Source organism: Leptodactylus fuscus, chromosome 5 (genome assembly GCF_031893055.1).
Source record: "Leptodactylus fuscus isolate aLepFus1 chromosome 5, aLepFus1.hap2, whole genome shotgun sequence".
In the NCBI taxonomy this organism is placed as follows: domain Eukaryota; kingdom Metazoa; phylum Chordata; class Amphibia; order Anura; family Leptodactylidae; genus Leptodactylus; species Leptodactylus fuscus.
In genome coordinates this window covers 204,841,934-204,859,160 of record NC_134269.1, presented here as the reverse complement: position 1 = coordinate 204,859,160, position 17,227 = coordinate 204,841,934, and the positions used below count along the sequence as shown (strand labels likewise).

At 45.9% G+C, this 17,227-nt stretch overlaps 1 protein-coding gene across 1 annotated transcript in view; it reads right to left on the bottom strand.

Annotated features, from left to right (window-relative positions):
• The window catches only part of HSPA4 (heat shock protein family A (Hsp70) member 4), a 30,607-nt gene extending 13,580 nt beyond the window's left edge, over positions 1–17,027 (bottom strand). The window contains exons 1-7 of the mRNA XM_075275076.1: positions 16,769–17,027; positions 6,229–6,286; positions 5,845–5,985; positions 4,404–4,526; positions 3,469–3,568; positions 2,008–2,141; positions 348–592 (exon numbers count right to left, since the gene is read on the bottom strand). Coding sequence (XP_075131177.1) covers positions 348–592; positions 2,008–2,141; positions 3,469–3,568; positions 4,404–4,526; positions 5,845–5,985; positions 6,229–6,286; positions 16,769–16,875 — 908 coding nt within the window. The 5' untranslated portion in view covers positions 16,876–17,027. The remainder of the gene's footprint in view (positions 1–347; positions 593–2,007; positions 2,142–3,468; positions 3,569–4,403; positions 4,527–5,844; positions 5,986–6,228; positions 6,287–16,768) is intronic.
• Positions 17,028–17,227: the final 200 nt, after the last annotated feature.

Here is a 17,227-nt window from a genome sequence, read left to right as displayed (position 1 = left end):
GAAGGAGAAAAGCAACAAAATGTAAGAAGTGATCTGCGGACTCAATATGAGCCATAAAGTAAAGGGGACCATAAACCAGGATCGGCGTTCGAGTCAGGGACAATTTTGGCTGAGGATGGGGGAGAGTTGCTGACGTATAATAAATAGAGATGAGCAAATACTATCCAAACAGCCGTTCCGAATAGCACGCTCCCATAGAAATGAATGGAAGCGGCCGGCACGCAGACTTTGCAAGCAGCCGGCCGCTTAACCCCCCGCGTGCCGGCTACGTCCATTCATTTCTATGGGAGCGTGCTATTCGGAACGGCTGTTCCGAATAGCGTTTGCTCATCTCTAATCATAAATACCTGTTCATGGATCCTGAGACATCGATATCATTCATAAAACATTCAATGTTGAGGGGCAGCTCTGAGGCGTTGGCGCTCATCAGCTTCTTGAGTTTCTCGCACTCCTGGGCGAGCCGCAGTAAAGGCCGGATCTTCGTCTTTATTTCCAGCTTGTACTTCTTACCAAACTCTTCGCAGAAATAATTCACCAAAACATCATCAAATTTCCTTCCACCCACGAACGGGTCAAAGGCCGTGGCGAGAACCTATAGATAAGAAAAACGGACAAATATGACACTTAGAGGGTTTTCTGCAACCATCAGTGCAATGGTTTTACTATCTGATATGGTAATTGGGCTCTGCACGGTCTCAATGTTTTTGGGCCAGAGCAGACAGGAAAGAGGGGAGCTGAATCTAAGCTCAGATACCGCCAACCTCTACATAGACAGTGTCAGGGCTCAGCATCCCGTCCCCTTACTTGTCAATAGCGAGATTAATTAGCATATTGGCCACCAAGTCTAACTACAGCACAACTGTGCTGGAGTCAGTGAATCGGCATTTTATGACAATATGCAAATATTGCTTTTAAGGAACAAGGGCGTGGCCACGTATCTCTTTATAGCAACAGCAACACCCTCACTACTGCAAAGAGTCGCTGTATATCGATAAATATGGCGATAGATCACCATTAAATATCAGACCACTAAAGTCAATTGCTTTTTGCTATTCAGTGAGCGCACGGATGGTTCCCAGGATTCTCCAGACTTCATATAGTAGACTCTCTATATACCCTGTTACAAAGTAAGTGCTGTTGGGCCAAAGTGTTCAATAACCTATACATTGATTAAAAGGTGTATTCTGATTATTTCATTCGTTCCCTCACCTAAAGCCTGTGTGCTATCACTCCCTATAATTTACCGTATAGACTCGAGTATAAGCCGACCCAAATATAAGCCGAGGCCCCTAATTTTACCACAAATCCCTGTGTAAACTTATTGACTCGAGTATAAGCCGAGGGAGGGGGGGAATGCAGCAGCTACTGGAAAATTTCAAAAATTAAAATGGTCAGAGGTTTTGGGTGCAGTAGGTGCTGGGGAAGGGGAGGGGGTGTTTTGGTTGTCTGTCTGCCCCTTCCCCGAGCTTGAGGACTGGGATTTTTTTTCCCCCACTTGGAATTCAGCCTGGCTGAATATAGGGGATCTGCAGTGCTCCTATTAACCCCTTCCTGATGGAACAGGAGCACTGCAGATCCCCTATATTCAGTAGACCGGGCACTGTCAGATACAGGGATACCTAATGTGTATGTGTGTCACAGTCATTTTCTACTTTTATATGTATTCTAGGGAAACGAGGGATTTAGAAGTTTTTTGGGTTTTTTTAAAGCTTTTTTTTTTTTCCACTATTTTATGGGAGATTCTATACATTGATATTGAGGCTGGTCATAGACACCCCCATAAAAAAATATATATATATATATATATATATATATATATATATATATATATATATATATATATATATATATATATATATATATATATTTTTTTTTTTTTTTTAGCTGACTCGAGTATAAGCCGAGGGGGTTTTTTTCAGCACAAAAACTGTGCTGAAAAATTCTGCTTATACTCGAGTACATACGGTAGTCTGATTATAATTGAATACAATATAACCTGTGGCTTACTTTGAGTTTGCCCTTATTAAAAGCACAGACGGACACTTGGTAGGCAGAGTGACCCATGTCCACGAACACTACAATCCTTGGTTTCTCCTCCGGAGCAGGTAGATCTTGCTTATAAATTCCATAGGCGAGAGCGACTAGAAGAGAAAGATGAAAACCACAGTAAAATATAAACTACAAGGAATTCTGGAGAGAAAGTCTGACGACAATTGTGTTATAAGGAAAATTGGAACCAAAACTGGGATTATTTTTTGTAACCCTATCTTGGAATCCCTATTATAACTATTTCAAGGGACTATCACTGGATTTTAGCAATATGAGATCAGCTATTCAGGCCCCGCTAATCGCTTTATAAAAGACCGCCCCGTTGTAAAGTATCACGCGAAAACCTATATGTAAATGATACTTACGATGCACGATGGGCGTTGAGTGCACCTCTCCACGTCATTCTTCGTTGACGCCCTCCTCTCGTTTCTTCTTGGTGAGACGTCCTCCTTCCCTTGCGATGTTCCGCCTCCATTTTCCCTTATCCCGGCGCATGCGCAGTACGGTCGCACATAGCTCTACACAAAAAAATGGCGCCGGAGCATGTGCAGTAGCCATTTTTGTGTAGTGAAATGTAAGAAAGGAAGATGGAGGTGGAACATCGCAAGGGAAGGAGGACGTCTCGCTAAGAAGAAACGAGAGGAGGGCGCCAACGAAGAATGATGTGGAGAGGTGCACGCAACGCCCATCGTAAGTATAATTTGCATATACGTTTTTACGGTGATACTTTACAACGGGGCGGTCTTTTATAAAACAATTAGCGGGGCCTGAATAGCCTTTCTAAAGGCTATTCAGGGATATGTGCATCTCATATTGCTAAAATCCGGGGATAGAGCCCCTTTCATATGCAGACTGCAATACAATGGGATGACACAGTAAGTTATATATACACACACACGTATCTGCACAAATAGACTTGGGTGAGGCCGCCATCTTCTCATGTGATGACAGCGCAGTCTACCTGACTTGTGTTTTCTTACATTTAAGAGACAACTGAAGGAAAGGATACTCAGTAGGTAGAACAGGCGCTGGCTCTAGCTGCCCAGATCATATTGTGCTAAGACAAACTAGTATATTGTGTAGATATCAGATCAGCCGCTGCCCCATAAAGTGAATGCCCTAGTAAATCTGGGAAGAAAGGTTTAAAAAAAAACCCCCAAAAACCTGGCTGTTCCTTGCAAAAGCAGTACCCCGTAGTATTACAGTGCAGGGCTATTCACGTCACTGGAGTAGAGTAGGTATGTGATGGCCCATGGCACAGTTCAAAGGACTTCAAAAACTCCTTTAAGGCTACAAAATCGAGTGAAATCCATTTGTGAAGTGGGACTGGTAAAAGGTCATTGTATTCTACCAATATATCAGCAGAGGTGTAATCTGAGTTACAGAACGGACAACGCCCTTTAGATCTACATTACTTACCGGCAGTAGTTTCATTGATAAGTCGTAGACAGTTCAGCCCTGCGATCTGTGTGGCGTCCATGACAGATCTCCTCTCCGCGTCGGTGAAGAAGCAAGGAACCTGAAGCAACAAATATCCACCTTACAACTCTCAGAAAAGCGCAATTCTGTTCATTTTAATGGTAAATTATTTGCAAGTCTGTACAGAGCCCGACTCACACTCGGGCCTGTGTGTATTAAGATAGTTGCAGCTTGTACATGTAGCTTGCATGAGATTCTAATGTGACTGTCACAACACAAATACCATTAAGGGCGGGTTCACATCTGCGCCCGGTCTCCGGTTTAGCCAATCTGGTCGGTTTCCGTCTTCTTCCCCGCGAAACTGGACAGGAAACGGAAACCCGTCGGTCAGCTTTCAAACCCATGCACTTGAATAGGATTGCAAAGGTGACCGCCCATGTGAGTCTTCTGCCTGTCCACAGGGAAAGCGGTTGTTTTAGCCAGGCACAAAGTCGGACAGGCAGAAGACGCACACGGGCGGTCACCTCTGCAATGTGTTTGAAAGCCGACCGCCGGGTTTCCGTCCCCTGTCCAGTTTCACAGGGAAGAAGACGGAAACCAGAGACCGGGCGCAGATGTGAACCCGTCCTAAGATAGATACAGGGTGACACCTGGCACACTTGCTGATCAGCTGTTTGACGAGTCTGTGGCCTTCTTAATAGTTTGCTTTGTATCATAGCTCAGCCCATTCACTTGAATGCGCTGCAAATAGTCCATGTGACAGATGAACACAATGTCACATCGGCTGATCGGCAAGGGTCCTGGTGTCATACCCTACCAATATGCAATTGATACTGATAGTTTATCAATTAAATATCCCTGGAAAAAGTTCTTCATTCATTCTTCCCAAGATTCAATGCTCTTAAAGACTATTGATAAGGCAAAGAATTACTTACAGCAACAACACAGTCAACTACAGGTTTCTTTAAGGCGCTTTCTGCGGTTTCTTTCAGTTTGGTCAGCAGCATCCCAGTCACCTGCTCCATGGTGAAGTTTCTCTCTTCTTCCAAATACATAACCTAGAAGACATAACATTCATTTTATTACTGCTAAGGGAAAAAAAAAAAATCTAAACCACTATATCATCACGTAAAAGTCAGACTCTGGAATATTCTCTGAGGTAAAAAATAAAATAGTGAAGTCGTTGTCTTAGAATGGTAACTTAAAGGGGTTGTCTGGGGAGTTTAGATTAAAGGGATCCTATCATTAAAAGTGAATTTTTTGTCCCTACCAAGTAGGAATAGCTTTAAGAAAGGCTATTCTTCTCCTACCTTCAGATGTCTTCTCTGCACCGCCGTTCAGTATATAATCCGGTTTTTGTCGGTATGCAAATGAGTTCTCTTACAGCACTGGGGGCGGTCCTCAGCGCTCAAACAGCACTGGGGGCATCCCCAATGCTGTGAGAGAACTCTCCAGCGCCGCCTCCATCTTCTTCAGTAACGGGTCTTCATCGCGTCATCTTCTGGCGCTGGATTCAAACTTCTAGGCCTCGGGCAGACGACTGCGCATGACTGCCGGCCACAAGAAAATGGCCACTTACAAGCGGTCATTTTCTTGTGGCCGGCAGGCAGGCGCAGTCGGCTTTGCCCTAGGCCTACAAGTTTAAAGCCAGCGCCAGAAGACGATGCGATGAAGACCCATTACTGTAGAAGATGGAGGCGGTGCGGGAGAGTTCTCTCGCAGCATTGGGCCCGCCCCTAGTGCTGCGAGAGAACTCATTTGCATACCGACTAAAACCAGATTATACACCGAACGGCGGTGCGGAGAAGATATCTAAAGGTAGGAGACGAATAGCCTTTCTTAAGACTATTCCTACATGTTAAGGACTAAAAAAGGACTTTTAATGATAGGATCCCTTTAAGTTATCAGATCTAGCGGACTCTTGATAACAGATCTATGGGTTCTAGTCTCGTTACGACCCCGGCTCTGACCCCTCCTTCCCTAATCTCACAGGTAATTTGTTGTGCTATGGGGCTGACATAGTCATCCCCATTGGATAGAGTTACTGCCTTGAATCACATGACCTGGGGGTCAGGACAAGGCCAAAAACTAGTTCTATTATCAAGGGTCTGCCAGATCGCGTAAGAGGATCTAAACGCAACCCATTTCCTGAAATAATCCTCATCCTTTCGCCGCTAAGTGGAGAAACGTAGCGAGGATTGACAGATCCCTTCTCGGTGGTGAAGACGAGGATATGGAGTGAGCACAGTAAGATACCGCTAAGGAGTCTAGACATTCAATAAGAACTCCTTTGTAGTTTGTATGTTTATATAAGGCGTTCTGGAAGCCGCTTCCTATCCTTCTAGGAAGGCATGTGCAAATTTACACTCGACTCACCCGTATGCCAGCCGAGCCCGTTGGCAGCTCCACCACCTCGTAGGCCAGGCCCGGCTTCTCGCCCTGCACAAAGGGATCGGTGTAAGCTCGGCCATGAAACCTTTTGAAGCCCTGCAGAGTGTTCTTTGCATTGGAAATGACCTGGAGGAAAAGGAAAAGTAACTCAGCATGTTTTTATCAGAAAACTTAGCAGGAAGCACTCGCAGGCACGCGTCTAGGACAGAGCCTAGTCAGCAAATATCAGGCCAGGGAGATATGCCGGAAGCCATCGTATAGCTACGTGTACAGGATGCTCGCGATTCGGGAGGCAGCGTACACGGGGCCATAAATGGGTGAAAGGATGATCATGAGTCTGTGTACTCCATACACATCACAGTCACTTACTTGGCTCTTGGCAGCTGCTCCAATAGATCGGTTTTTGGGGCCAAATGAAATGCAGGATCTGCAAAAAAATAAAAGATGGAGGATTCGATAAATACATGCGCCGACTCAAGCTATAGGACTGCTATACGGCGATACAATGTTACACATAGGCGACTACTATGAGCGAGTCTAACACGTTAGTATTACAGGCGCAATCACCTGCGAGATGTAACATGATAAAGTATTTCGTTTTTATGGGTCACAACTAATTATTGCACTAATTGTAAAACCAGCACAAAAAAACTAAATTGGTGTATCTAAGGCAACGCGGGTATTTATAGATTGCAAAACCTTTCCTTGGGCAAACACATCAACCTCACGGTGTTGCCATGCAATTGACAATGAACAGATCAAGGCAGCACATCTGAGGAATGGAGGAATGTCAGCGCTGACACATTGGGAATAGCGTGACTCAGCTTCACACATCGTACAACGGGATGCTAGAACAACCTAGATTGTAAAATCGACGTACCCAAGCCCCAGCCAAATTTCTTATTGAGGAACTAGCCTAAAGATAGGTCACACCTCGGGTCTGGCTGGGTCGGACATCCCACAACCCCCCCCATTACCTGTGCTCAGCAACTGACACAGAGAAGGGAGCAGGAAGCAGATAGCGCTGTTCCTTGTAGTGGCTGAACCGAGGTACTGCGGTCTCAAGCAATTGGGAGCTGATCTGTCTCTACACAGGGAATGGAGCCATCTGCTTTCTACTCCATTCACCAAGAATTAGCTTCAGCTGATCGGTGGGGGTGCCGGGTGTTAGAACCCCCAATAATCTGGCAAAAGCAGGGCAATTCAAGAGGTTTTTTTTTGCAGATACAGGAGCAGATATTTAGTCAGTGCCCTTGTACTGTGCAGGTCTTTATCTGTTGCGGCAGGCGTGGAGCATGAATCACGCAGCCACAGGCAATAGACATTTGTCAGACTCCTTACATCATGGTATTAAACATACATTTCTACAGAAAAAAAATAAAATAATGCAATTTTTTTTTTTTTTTTTTTTTTGACAGCCAGGATATCTAGCCACCATTGCGAAGAGTCTCAAATTGTAATGGAGAAATTCCCCCGCCATTCTGGAGACAGCTATAGAGTATGCAGCATGAAAAGTCAGAATAAACTCACCAAATATACAGCAAGTCCTCATATCTGAGCGTTATACTGTGTGCAAGGGGGCCAGTGGAGAGCATTATACTGTGTGCAAGGGGGCCAGTGGGGAGCATTATACTGTGTGCAAGGGGGCCAGTGGGGAGCGTTATACTGTGTGCAAGGGACCAGTGGGGAGCGTTATACTGTGTGCAAGGGACCAGTGGGGAGCGTTATACTGTGTGCAAGGGACCAGTGGGGAGCATTATACTGTGTGCAAGGGACCAGTGGGGAGCGTTATACTGTGTGCAAGGGACCAGTGGGGAGCGTTATACTGTGTGCAAGGGACCAGTGGGGAGCGTTATACTGTGTGCAAGGGACCAGTGGGGAGCGTTATACTGTGTGCAAGGGACCAGTGGGGAGCGTTATACTGTGTGCAAGGGACCAGTGGGGAGCATTATACTGTGTGCAAGGGGGCCAGTGGAGAGCATTATACTGTGTGCAAGGGGGCCAGTGGAGAGCATTATACTGTGTGCAAGGGGGCCAGTGGAGAGCATTATACTGTGTGCAAGGGGGCCAGTGGGGAGCATTATACTGTGTGAAAGGGGGCCAGTGGGGAGCATTATACTGTGTGCAAGGGGGCCAGTGGGGAGCATTATACTGTGTGCAAGGGGGCCAGTGGGGAGCATTATACTGTGTGCAAGGGGGCCAGTGGGGAGCGTTATACTGTGTGCAAGGGGGCCAGTGGGGAGCATTATACTGTGTGCAAGGGGGCCAGTGGGGAGCATTATACTCTGTGTGACAGAGCAAGGTGATAATTTATTATGGGTAATGAAGGTGGGGAGATAGGATAGCATAGCTTTGGGGATACATTCAAATACACACAAAAAAATAAAATAAAATAAAATAAAAAAAGCTTTAATGTTGCTTTATGTGAACTTTTCAAATTTTACAAGTTTAGCACCCTTTAACATGTTTCAGCTGTAAAGTCAAAAACTGCACTAAAAACACGAGTCTTTTTTTAAAAAATTTTTTTCCTTAAATGTAGATTGTGAGCCCCATATACGGATCACAATGTACATTTTTCCTATCAGTATGTCTTTGTAGAATGGGAGGAAATCCATGCAAACATGCGGAGAATATACAAACTCCTTGCAGATGTTGTTCCTGGTGGGATTTGAACCCAGGACTCCATCGCGGCAAGGCTACAGTACTGAGTCACCATGTTTCCCCCTATGAAAGCCATTTTTCTCTCTTAGTATAAAATATGTTAGGGATGCCTAAGCCCAAAAAGTTTGGGGAGCCTCAGTCTAGCACTTCATGGCCTATACTCCTAGGACAGCAGTATGTAATGGGATAAATCAGATGAAAAGCAATGCCCGAGGTAAGAGATCTCTCATTCAGCACTTGGCTGGAAGACGCCGCGCCCGACAAGTTAGGAAGTCTCATTATACACCCCAGCCAGCCTTTATCCCTTCCATATTGTATTCTGCAGCTGCGGCTCACATCCGGCTCTATGACTCACAAAATCTCATGGCATAGACGTGATGTGCTCACCTTCTGGGGTTATCGCCAACAAAATCTTATATTATGCACCCCTTACATTACTCCTACAGTACTACGGGGTCATAATGGGGTGCATCGTGTCCCATCCTGTATTACAGTCCTATGAAAAAGTTTGGGCACCCCTATTAATCTTAATCATTTTTAGTTCTAAATATTTTGGTGTTTGCAGCAGCCATTTCAGTTTGATATATCTAATAACTGATGGACACAGTAATATTTCAGGATTGAAATGAGGTTTATTGTACTAATAGAAAATGTGCAATATGCATTAAACCAAAATTTGACCAGTGCAAAAATTTTAGTACCCTTATCATTTTATTGATTTGAATTCCCCTAACTACTTTTTACTGACTTACTGAAGCACAAAATTGGTTTTGTAACCTCAGTGAGCTTTGAACTTCATAGCCAGATGTATCCAATCATAAGAAAAGGTATTTAAGGTGGCCAATTGCAAGTTGATCTCCTATTTGAATCTCCTCTGAAGAGTGGCATCATGGGCTACTCAAAACAACTCTCAAATGATCTGAAAACAAAGATTGTTCAACATAGTTGTTCAGGGGAAGGATACAAAAAGTTGTCTCAGAGATTTAACCTGTCAGTTTCCACTGTGAGGAACATAGTAAGGAAATGGAAGAGCACAGGGACAGTTCTTGTTAAGCCCAGAAGTGGCAGGCCAAGAAAAATATCAGAAAGGCAGAGAAGAAGAATGGTGAGAACAGTCAAGGACAATCCACAGACCACCTCCAAAGAGCTGCAGCATCATCTTGCTGCAGATGGTGACACTGTGCATCGGTCAACTATACAGCGCACTTTGCACAAATAGAAGCTGTATGGGAGAGTGATGAGAAAGAAGCCGTTTCTGCACGTACGCCACAAATAGAGTTGCCTGAGGTATGCAAAAGCACATTTGGACAAGCCAGCTTCATTTTGGAAGAAGGTCCTGTGGACTGATGAAGCAAAGATTGAGTTGTTTGGTCATACAAAAAGGCGTTATGCATGGCGTCCAAAAAAAAACTGCATTCCAAGAAAAACACTTGCTACCCACTGTAAAATTTGGTGGAGGTTCCATCATGCTTTGGGGCTGTGTGGCCAATGCCGGCACCGGGAATCTTGTTAAAGTTGAGAGTCGCATGGATTCCACTCAGTATCAGCAGATTCTTGAGAATAATGTTCAAGAATCAGTGACGAAGTTGAAGTTACGCCGGGGATGGATATTTCAGCAAGACAATGATCCAAAACACCGCTCCAAATCCTCAGGCATTCATGCAGAGGAACAATTACAATGTTCTGGAATGGCCATCCCAGTCCCCAGACCTGAATATCATTGAACATCTGTGGGATGATTGGAAGCGGGCTGTCCATGCTCGGCGACCATCTAACTTAACTGAACTTGAATTGTTTTGTAAAGAGGAATGGTCAAAATACCTTTATCCAGGATCCAGGAACTGATTAAAAGCTACAGGAAGCGACTAGAGGCTGTTATCTTTGCAAAAGGAGGATGTACTAAATATTAATGTCACTTTTCTGTTGAGGTGCCCATATTTTTGCACCGGTCAAATTTTGGTTTAATGCATATTGCGCATTTTCTGTTAGTAAAATAAACCTCATTTCAATCCTGAAATATTACTGTGTCCATCAGTTATTAGATATATCAAACTGAAATGGCTGCTGCAAATACCAAAATATTTAGAACTAAGAATGATTAAGATTAATAGGGGTGCCCAAAATTTTTCATAGGACTGTATATAGGGATGCCATGCTTTAAAAGGCATGGTGTAATGTTTACTTCCCCCTGTGGTGGCGCTGTAAGGAAATTAAGCACAGACTTCTAAGTTTTCGCCACCAGTACCAGCAGACTAGGGGAGAATATCGCCATACCCATCCATATAGTGTAGGCAATAACGGGTAACATCGGGCTTCATGGTCATGTCCGCAGCCACGTGCAAACCTATGGACGGCACATAGATGGCCTCTGTATGGACAAGAACAGAACCTGCTCCGTATTTCGTGGTTTGGCCCTACAAACCCCCACCCCACTAATCTATAAAAATGACACCTTATGTTTGGGGCCACAGAGACGAATACATTTGTTCCATAATAACAGACACCGTGCAAACCAATACTAAGGGTCAGTGCAGGAAGCCTAAGGCCGAGGCCTCACGTTGCAGAAACGCAGCTTTATTTGTTGCGGATTTTGCTGCAGATTGAGCTAAAACCAGGAATGGATTGCGCAGAAAGGAGAAGTATAAGAAGGGTCCTATAGATTTCCCATTCCTTTTGTAGCCATTCTTGGCTTTGGCTTAAAAAAAAAAAAAAAAAAAAAAAAAGGGCAACAAAATCTGCAACGTGGGCCCCATGTTGCAGAAACGCAGCTTTTTATTGTTGCAGATTTTGCTACGGTTTATTAAGCCAAAGCCAGGAGTGGATTGAGCAGAAGGGAGAAGTCTAATCAAGTACTTCATATATATTTCCCATTCCACTTGCATTCACTCCTGGCTTTGGCTCAAAAACCGCAACAAAAAAAAAAGTTTCCAGACTGTGGGGCCTGAGCCTAAAGGAGGACTTTTCAATACGTGCAGCTCATGACATTTCATAGGCGACATGCCACTGATTGCAGCACAGGAATTTATTCTCTAGCCCCCACCATTCCTGAGCAATCAATGCTGTTACTTTTGGTGCCTGATATGCTATTTAGTCTCTGTACTAATCACCCACCCCACGCCCACCCAAACAAGAATGAAGAGACCCCAAAGACTACTGTACCTCCAAACCACCACCCCTCTTTGCTTTGGTAATGCCAAATGTATATTTGGTTGTGCCAATAAAGCCTTTTCTATTGTCCTGTCAGGAGGGCGGTGTCAGGCAGGAGCAGACAAAGGGGTGTGATTCGGAGTCCTCCGATTGCCGCTCTGAATCGCCCCCCTTTTTCTGTTACCCTCTTTATAGGGGGCTAAAGTAGCTCAGATTTGTACCATATCGGTAAAACTGCTTATAAGTCAAATTTGCCATGGCCTTATAGCGATAATGGACTGCAGAAAGGAGGGGGTTAACTAATGCCAGGGCGCCGCTGCAGATACCTCAGTGATATTACTACACAGAAGTGCAGCATTTCCTACATTCCATTTATTACATAGACCAGTTCCGGTGTCATTATAAAATGCCTGTCAGCGTTGCGGTATAACAACATAGTTTATACTGTATAATTTATACGTAGAAATTGTCTGACCTGGAATGTGGAACATAATAATGGCTGTTACCTCTCCCGGCCTGCTTGGATGACGTTCCAGACGTCACATGGACATGGGGCGCGCGTCGTGATGCATAAGGAAGCGAGCCCCATGTCCTGTGAGATGGCCGACACCAGCGGGGAGAGAAAAGTACCGAAACAGTGTTTTTATCGTATCCTCCCGGGGGGGGGGGGGGGGGGAGCTATCCGTTATTCCAGAGCTCCCCCTAAATTTTTTTCCCCAATTTAAAGGGATTCTACCATTTATGTGGATAAGACGTCGGAATAGCCTTTAGAAAGGCTATTCGTCTCTTACCTTTAGATGTAGTCTCCGCCGCGCCGTTTCTCAGAATTGCCGTTTTTTTACCGGTATGCAAATGAGTTCTTTCGCAGCGATGAGGGCGTCCCCACTGCTGCCAGAGAAGTGTCTCCAAGCGCCGCCTCCTTCTTCGTTCCGCGCGTCATGTTCAATGTCTTCTTCCGGTGCAGGCTCGTAACCTAGCAGAGCAGACTGCGCAGGCCACGGGAAAATGGTCACTAACAATACTGTGCAAGCGGCCATTTTCCCGTGACCTGTGCGCCTGCTTTGATAGAAGTTACGAGCCTGCGCCGGAAAACATTGAACATGACGCGGCGGACGAAGAAGGAGGCGGCGCTTGGAGACACTTCTCTGGCAGCGGTGGGGACGCCCTCATTGCTGTTTGAGCGCTGGGGCCCGCCCCCATTGCTGCGGGAGAACTCATTTGCATACCAGTAAAAAGCAGTATTTCTAAGGAACGGCGCGGCGGAGACCACGTCTAAAGGTAAGACACGAATAGCCTTTCTAAAGACTATTCCGACGTCTTATCCACAAAAAAAAAAAAAGTTTTAGTGGTAGAATCCCTTTAAGCCCACACCAGTCCCCATCCCAATAAGTTCCTGCTCTGGACCAAACATATCCTAGAGAGCTGGGTGGTCGCATTGTAGGAGGACTTCAAAGCAAACTCTGCATCACTTAGACTGGTGGGGGTCCGACCTCTAACACTGAGTCTCATTTACCCCCCTCGCCCTGCCTACGTGGAAAACTGCAGCACACCCCTGCTCCCTTCATGGCCACGCGGTGCCCTAACTATCTGGCAAGGTAGGGAACCCTTAGAAAGGGACGCCGCACTCTATCAGCATCGCAACCCCTTCATTCTCAGGATTGGTGGTGGTCCTGGAGGTCATAGTGTCATGGCATGTTATAGCAGTAGGCCACAGCGCCCCTTATAGATCCCCCAATCGGCTAAGCTTGAGGGCCTGTGCCGCGTCTCACCTTCCCCGGCCTCCCCTCCGTGTCCTATAGAAATATACTAGAGGATGGCGAAACATAAAGGAACTGGATCCGCATCACTGGATGACCAGACTCAAGATGCTCCGGTCAGTTCTGGTGTCTCAGGTTTCCGTGTGCTACAAGACCTGAAAGATCCCGTCTTGAGGAACGTCCACCTGATACAATGAAGAAGATGAAGACCCCGGAGACAGATATAGAGGGGGGGGGGGGGGGGGGCCCTGGCCATCCATCCAGCAGTCACACTGACCGCTCCTTAGTCTTCATACATCTCCCATCTAATATAACAACTATAAGATGGCCCAAGATGTTATTACTATGAGGTTCATACACGGCTCTCCTTAAAGGGGTTTTCTGAGCAAATTTTTGTTTGTTTTTTATAGAGAAAGATGTGTTAGTGCTAGGAATGGGTTAACAAGTGCACCCCTATACCTTTAGCAGTGTTTGGAGTGATCTCTGGATGTCTCTGGCAGCTGCTGTATTCTCTGCCTTTGTTTACATGGCTTAGCTTCCTGCTGTGCAGCTTCTACACTAGTTCCCTCTCACTCGCCCCCCTCCTCTCTCCATTACACTTTCCCGCCCTATCCCCCAAGCCTAGCGATCCTGCCCATTACTAGCACGACCCACGTCTCCATAGCTACCCTATTCCACCCACTACTAGCAGAGAGGAAGAGGGGAGGAGCCGTTCCTTGGGAGCTTGGTAAGTATTGATGGGGTATTTGAGGGGTCTTATAGTAATGGCGACGTTCCATTTCGGAAGCGGTGAAACGGAACGTCACCGGATTATCAGAAAGTGTCCCTGGGGCGGTCACATTACTACTTCAGGGATATGGCCAATTGTAGACTTTTTAAAAAAAAAATTAAAGGGATCCTCTCATTGGATATCCTTTTTTTCTAACACATAGGGAATAGCCTCAAGAAAGACTATTCTTCTCCTACCTTTAGATGTCTTCTCCCGATTTTCTTTGGTATGCAAATGACTTCTCTCCAATGCTGCGAGAGAACTCTTCAGCGCCGCCTCTATCTTCTTCTGGAACGCCCTCCCCCCGTGTCTTCTTCCGTCCTGGGTTTCAGTCTTCTAGGACTCGGGCAGAGCTGACTGTGCATGCCCGGGCCACAAGAAAATGGCCACTTACACAATAAGGTGGTGTAAGTGGCCATTTTCTTGTGGCCCGGGCATGCGCAGTCGGCTCTGCCTGAGGCCTTGAAGACTGAAACCCAGGACGGAAGACGACGCGGGGAGAGGACATTCTAGCAGAAGATAGAGGCGACGCTAGAGAGCTCTCTCGCAGCATTGAGGACGCCCCCAGTGCTGTTTGAGTGCTGAGGACCGCCCCCAGTGCTGTGAGAGAACTTATTTGCAAACAGACAGAAACCAGGATTTCTACCAAACGGTGGCGCGGAGAAGACATCTAAAGGTAGAAGAAGAATAGCCTTTCTTGAAGCTATTCCTACGTGTTAGTCAGAAAAAAAGGAATCCAATGATCCAAGGATCACTTTACAGTAAATTAGAATCTAGGTGTGTGTGTGGGGGGGGGGGGGGGGGGGGGTGGTTAGTTTAGGGGATAACTCTTAGTTTATCATGGACACCCCCTTTAATATACCATGAGGGCAGCACTGTACGCTGCACTGTAGTATTTACAGAGCTGCACACACTGTCCTTATAGTGTACACAGAGAGTGGCTGTACTGCTGCCCTCATGTAGTATATACCCTGGGGGAGAGTGGTTTCTCCTTGTACACCCGATTCCTGGAATTTTTGCATACATTGATGGTGTGATATATATATATATATATATATATATATATATATATATATATATATATATATGTATGTATGTATGTGGTGATTCATTCCTGGATTAAGATCACAATTAATTAAATGTTTTACATTGATTACAGTCCATGAACAATTATTTTAGGCCACTCCCCTTTTTACAAGCCACACCCACTATGTATAGATCATACCAGAGCGCTGAGTGTTGGTTTCAGTTATTCACACACCAGTGACATCCTTTACCCAACCACAGTGCGACACGGGGACAAAATAAGTGAAATAATTGAGACGACTTTCGATTAATTGCCCCGACCCCAGTGGTAGGTGATATATGGGGCCCATCCCCCGCAGGCTCTGACAGACTAGTGGAAATAACTGGGGGGCAGGGACCATCAAGAGGAACATGGAAATGGCAATCTTGATAAATCCACCATTATAAACCTATTGCTGCTCCTCCTGTCAGAGCGAGGATGTTTGTACACACAGGCTGATCCTATTCCTAGAACGAGCTACAGAGTGTACATTGCTCCTCCTGTCAGAGTGAGTAGGCCTTGTACCATGCAGGCAGGTGCTACATAGAGAACTATATAAACTTACTAAGTTGTTCCTCCTGTCAGGGTAAGGTGTACTGGTAACATGCAGTCAGATCCAAAACCTACAATTACATTCTTAGTTGCTCCTCCTGTCAGAATAAAGAAAGCCTGTAGCATGCAGACCCTACTCCTAGAATTATCTATACAGTTTAAGTTGCTCTTCCTGTCAGAATAAGGAAGGCTTGTATTATGTGGGTAAATCCTACTCATAGAATTATCTACACACTTAGTTGCTCCTCCTGTCAGAATAAGGAAGGCCTGTATCATATAGTCAGACCCTTCTCCTAGAATCATCTACATATCCTAAGTTGCTCCTCCTGTCAAAATAAGGAAGGCAGGTAAATCCTACTCATAGAATTACCTACATTGCTCCTCCTGTCAGAATAAAGAAGGCCTATAGTATATAGTCAGATCCTTCTAGAATCATCTACATATCCTAAGTTGCTCCTCCTGTCAAGAATAAGGAAGGTCCGTATCATATAGTCAGATCCTTCTAGAATTACCTACATAACCTATGTTGCTCCTCCTGTCAGAATAAAAAAGGCTTATAGCATATAGTCAGATCCTAATCTAGACTATCCTACGTTGCTCCTCCTGGCAGAATAAGGAAGGCCTGTATCATGCGGGTAAATCCTACTCCTAAAATTACCTACATATCCTCAGTTGCTCCTCCTGTCAGTATAAGGAAGGCCTGTATCATATAGTCAGATCCTTCTAGAATATCCCCCGTTGCTCCTCCTGTCAGTATAAGGAAGGCCTACAGCATCACACGGGTAATTCCTCCTTCTAGAATGATCTCCACACCGTAAGGAGGCGGATTTCAGGCGAGAGATGGCTTTGTGTAGCCGGGGCTATAGCCCTCCGCACTCCCGCGGCCGCCAGGGCTAGTGACGGGACATGTGCGGCTCGCCTGGTGACAGGCAGCATGGCGTAGCCGGCTATACTCACGGAGTGCTGCGGTCGCTGTACTCATTGGCCACTGTCTCGATTCCTCCAGCTCGGGCGACCGCTACGTAGCAGCTCTGAAAGCCCAGATCGATTCCGACCACCGACATGACTGCAGCCCGGACTCAGTGGCAGCGCACAGCACGGGGGATGCGGAGACTGGCCGCACTACGTTCCACCACAGAGAGATGAATGGAGCTCTGGAAGATCTCGAAAGATCTCGCTGTCAAAGGAGGCGTAAAGGGAAGAAACAGCGCCGGCAAATATCGCGAGACGTTCTACGTCATAGCCTCGGCCTAACCTGACCAATGGGCTCCTCCCTGCGCCTTGGCAGAGCCAATGAGCGATACGACTAGTCATGACGTCACTAGGAAGGGGCAGGCGGCACCAGGTGACTAAGCGGCCTCCTCACGCTTCGATTTTCCTTTCAAGGGGAGGGGGCGGAGCTCCGCCGCCGCCGAG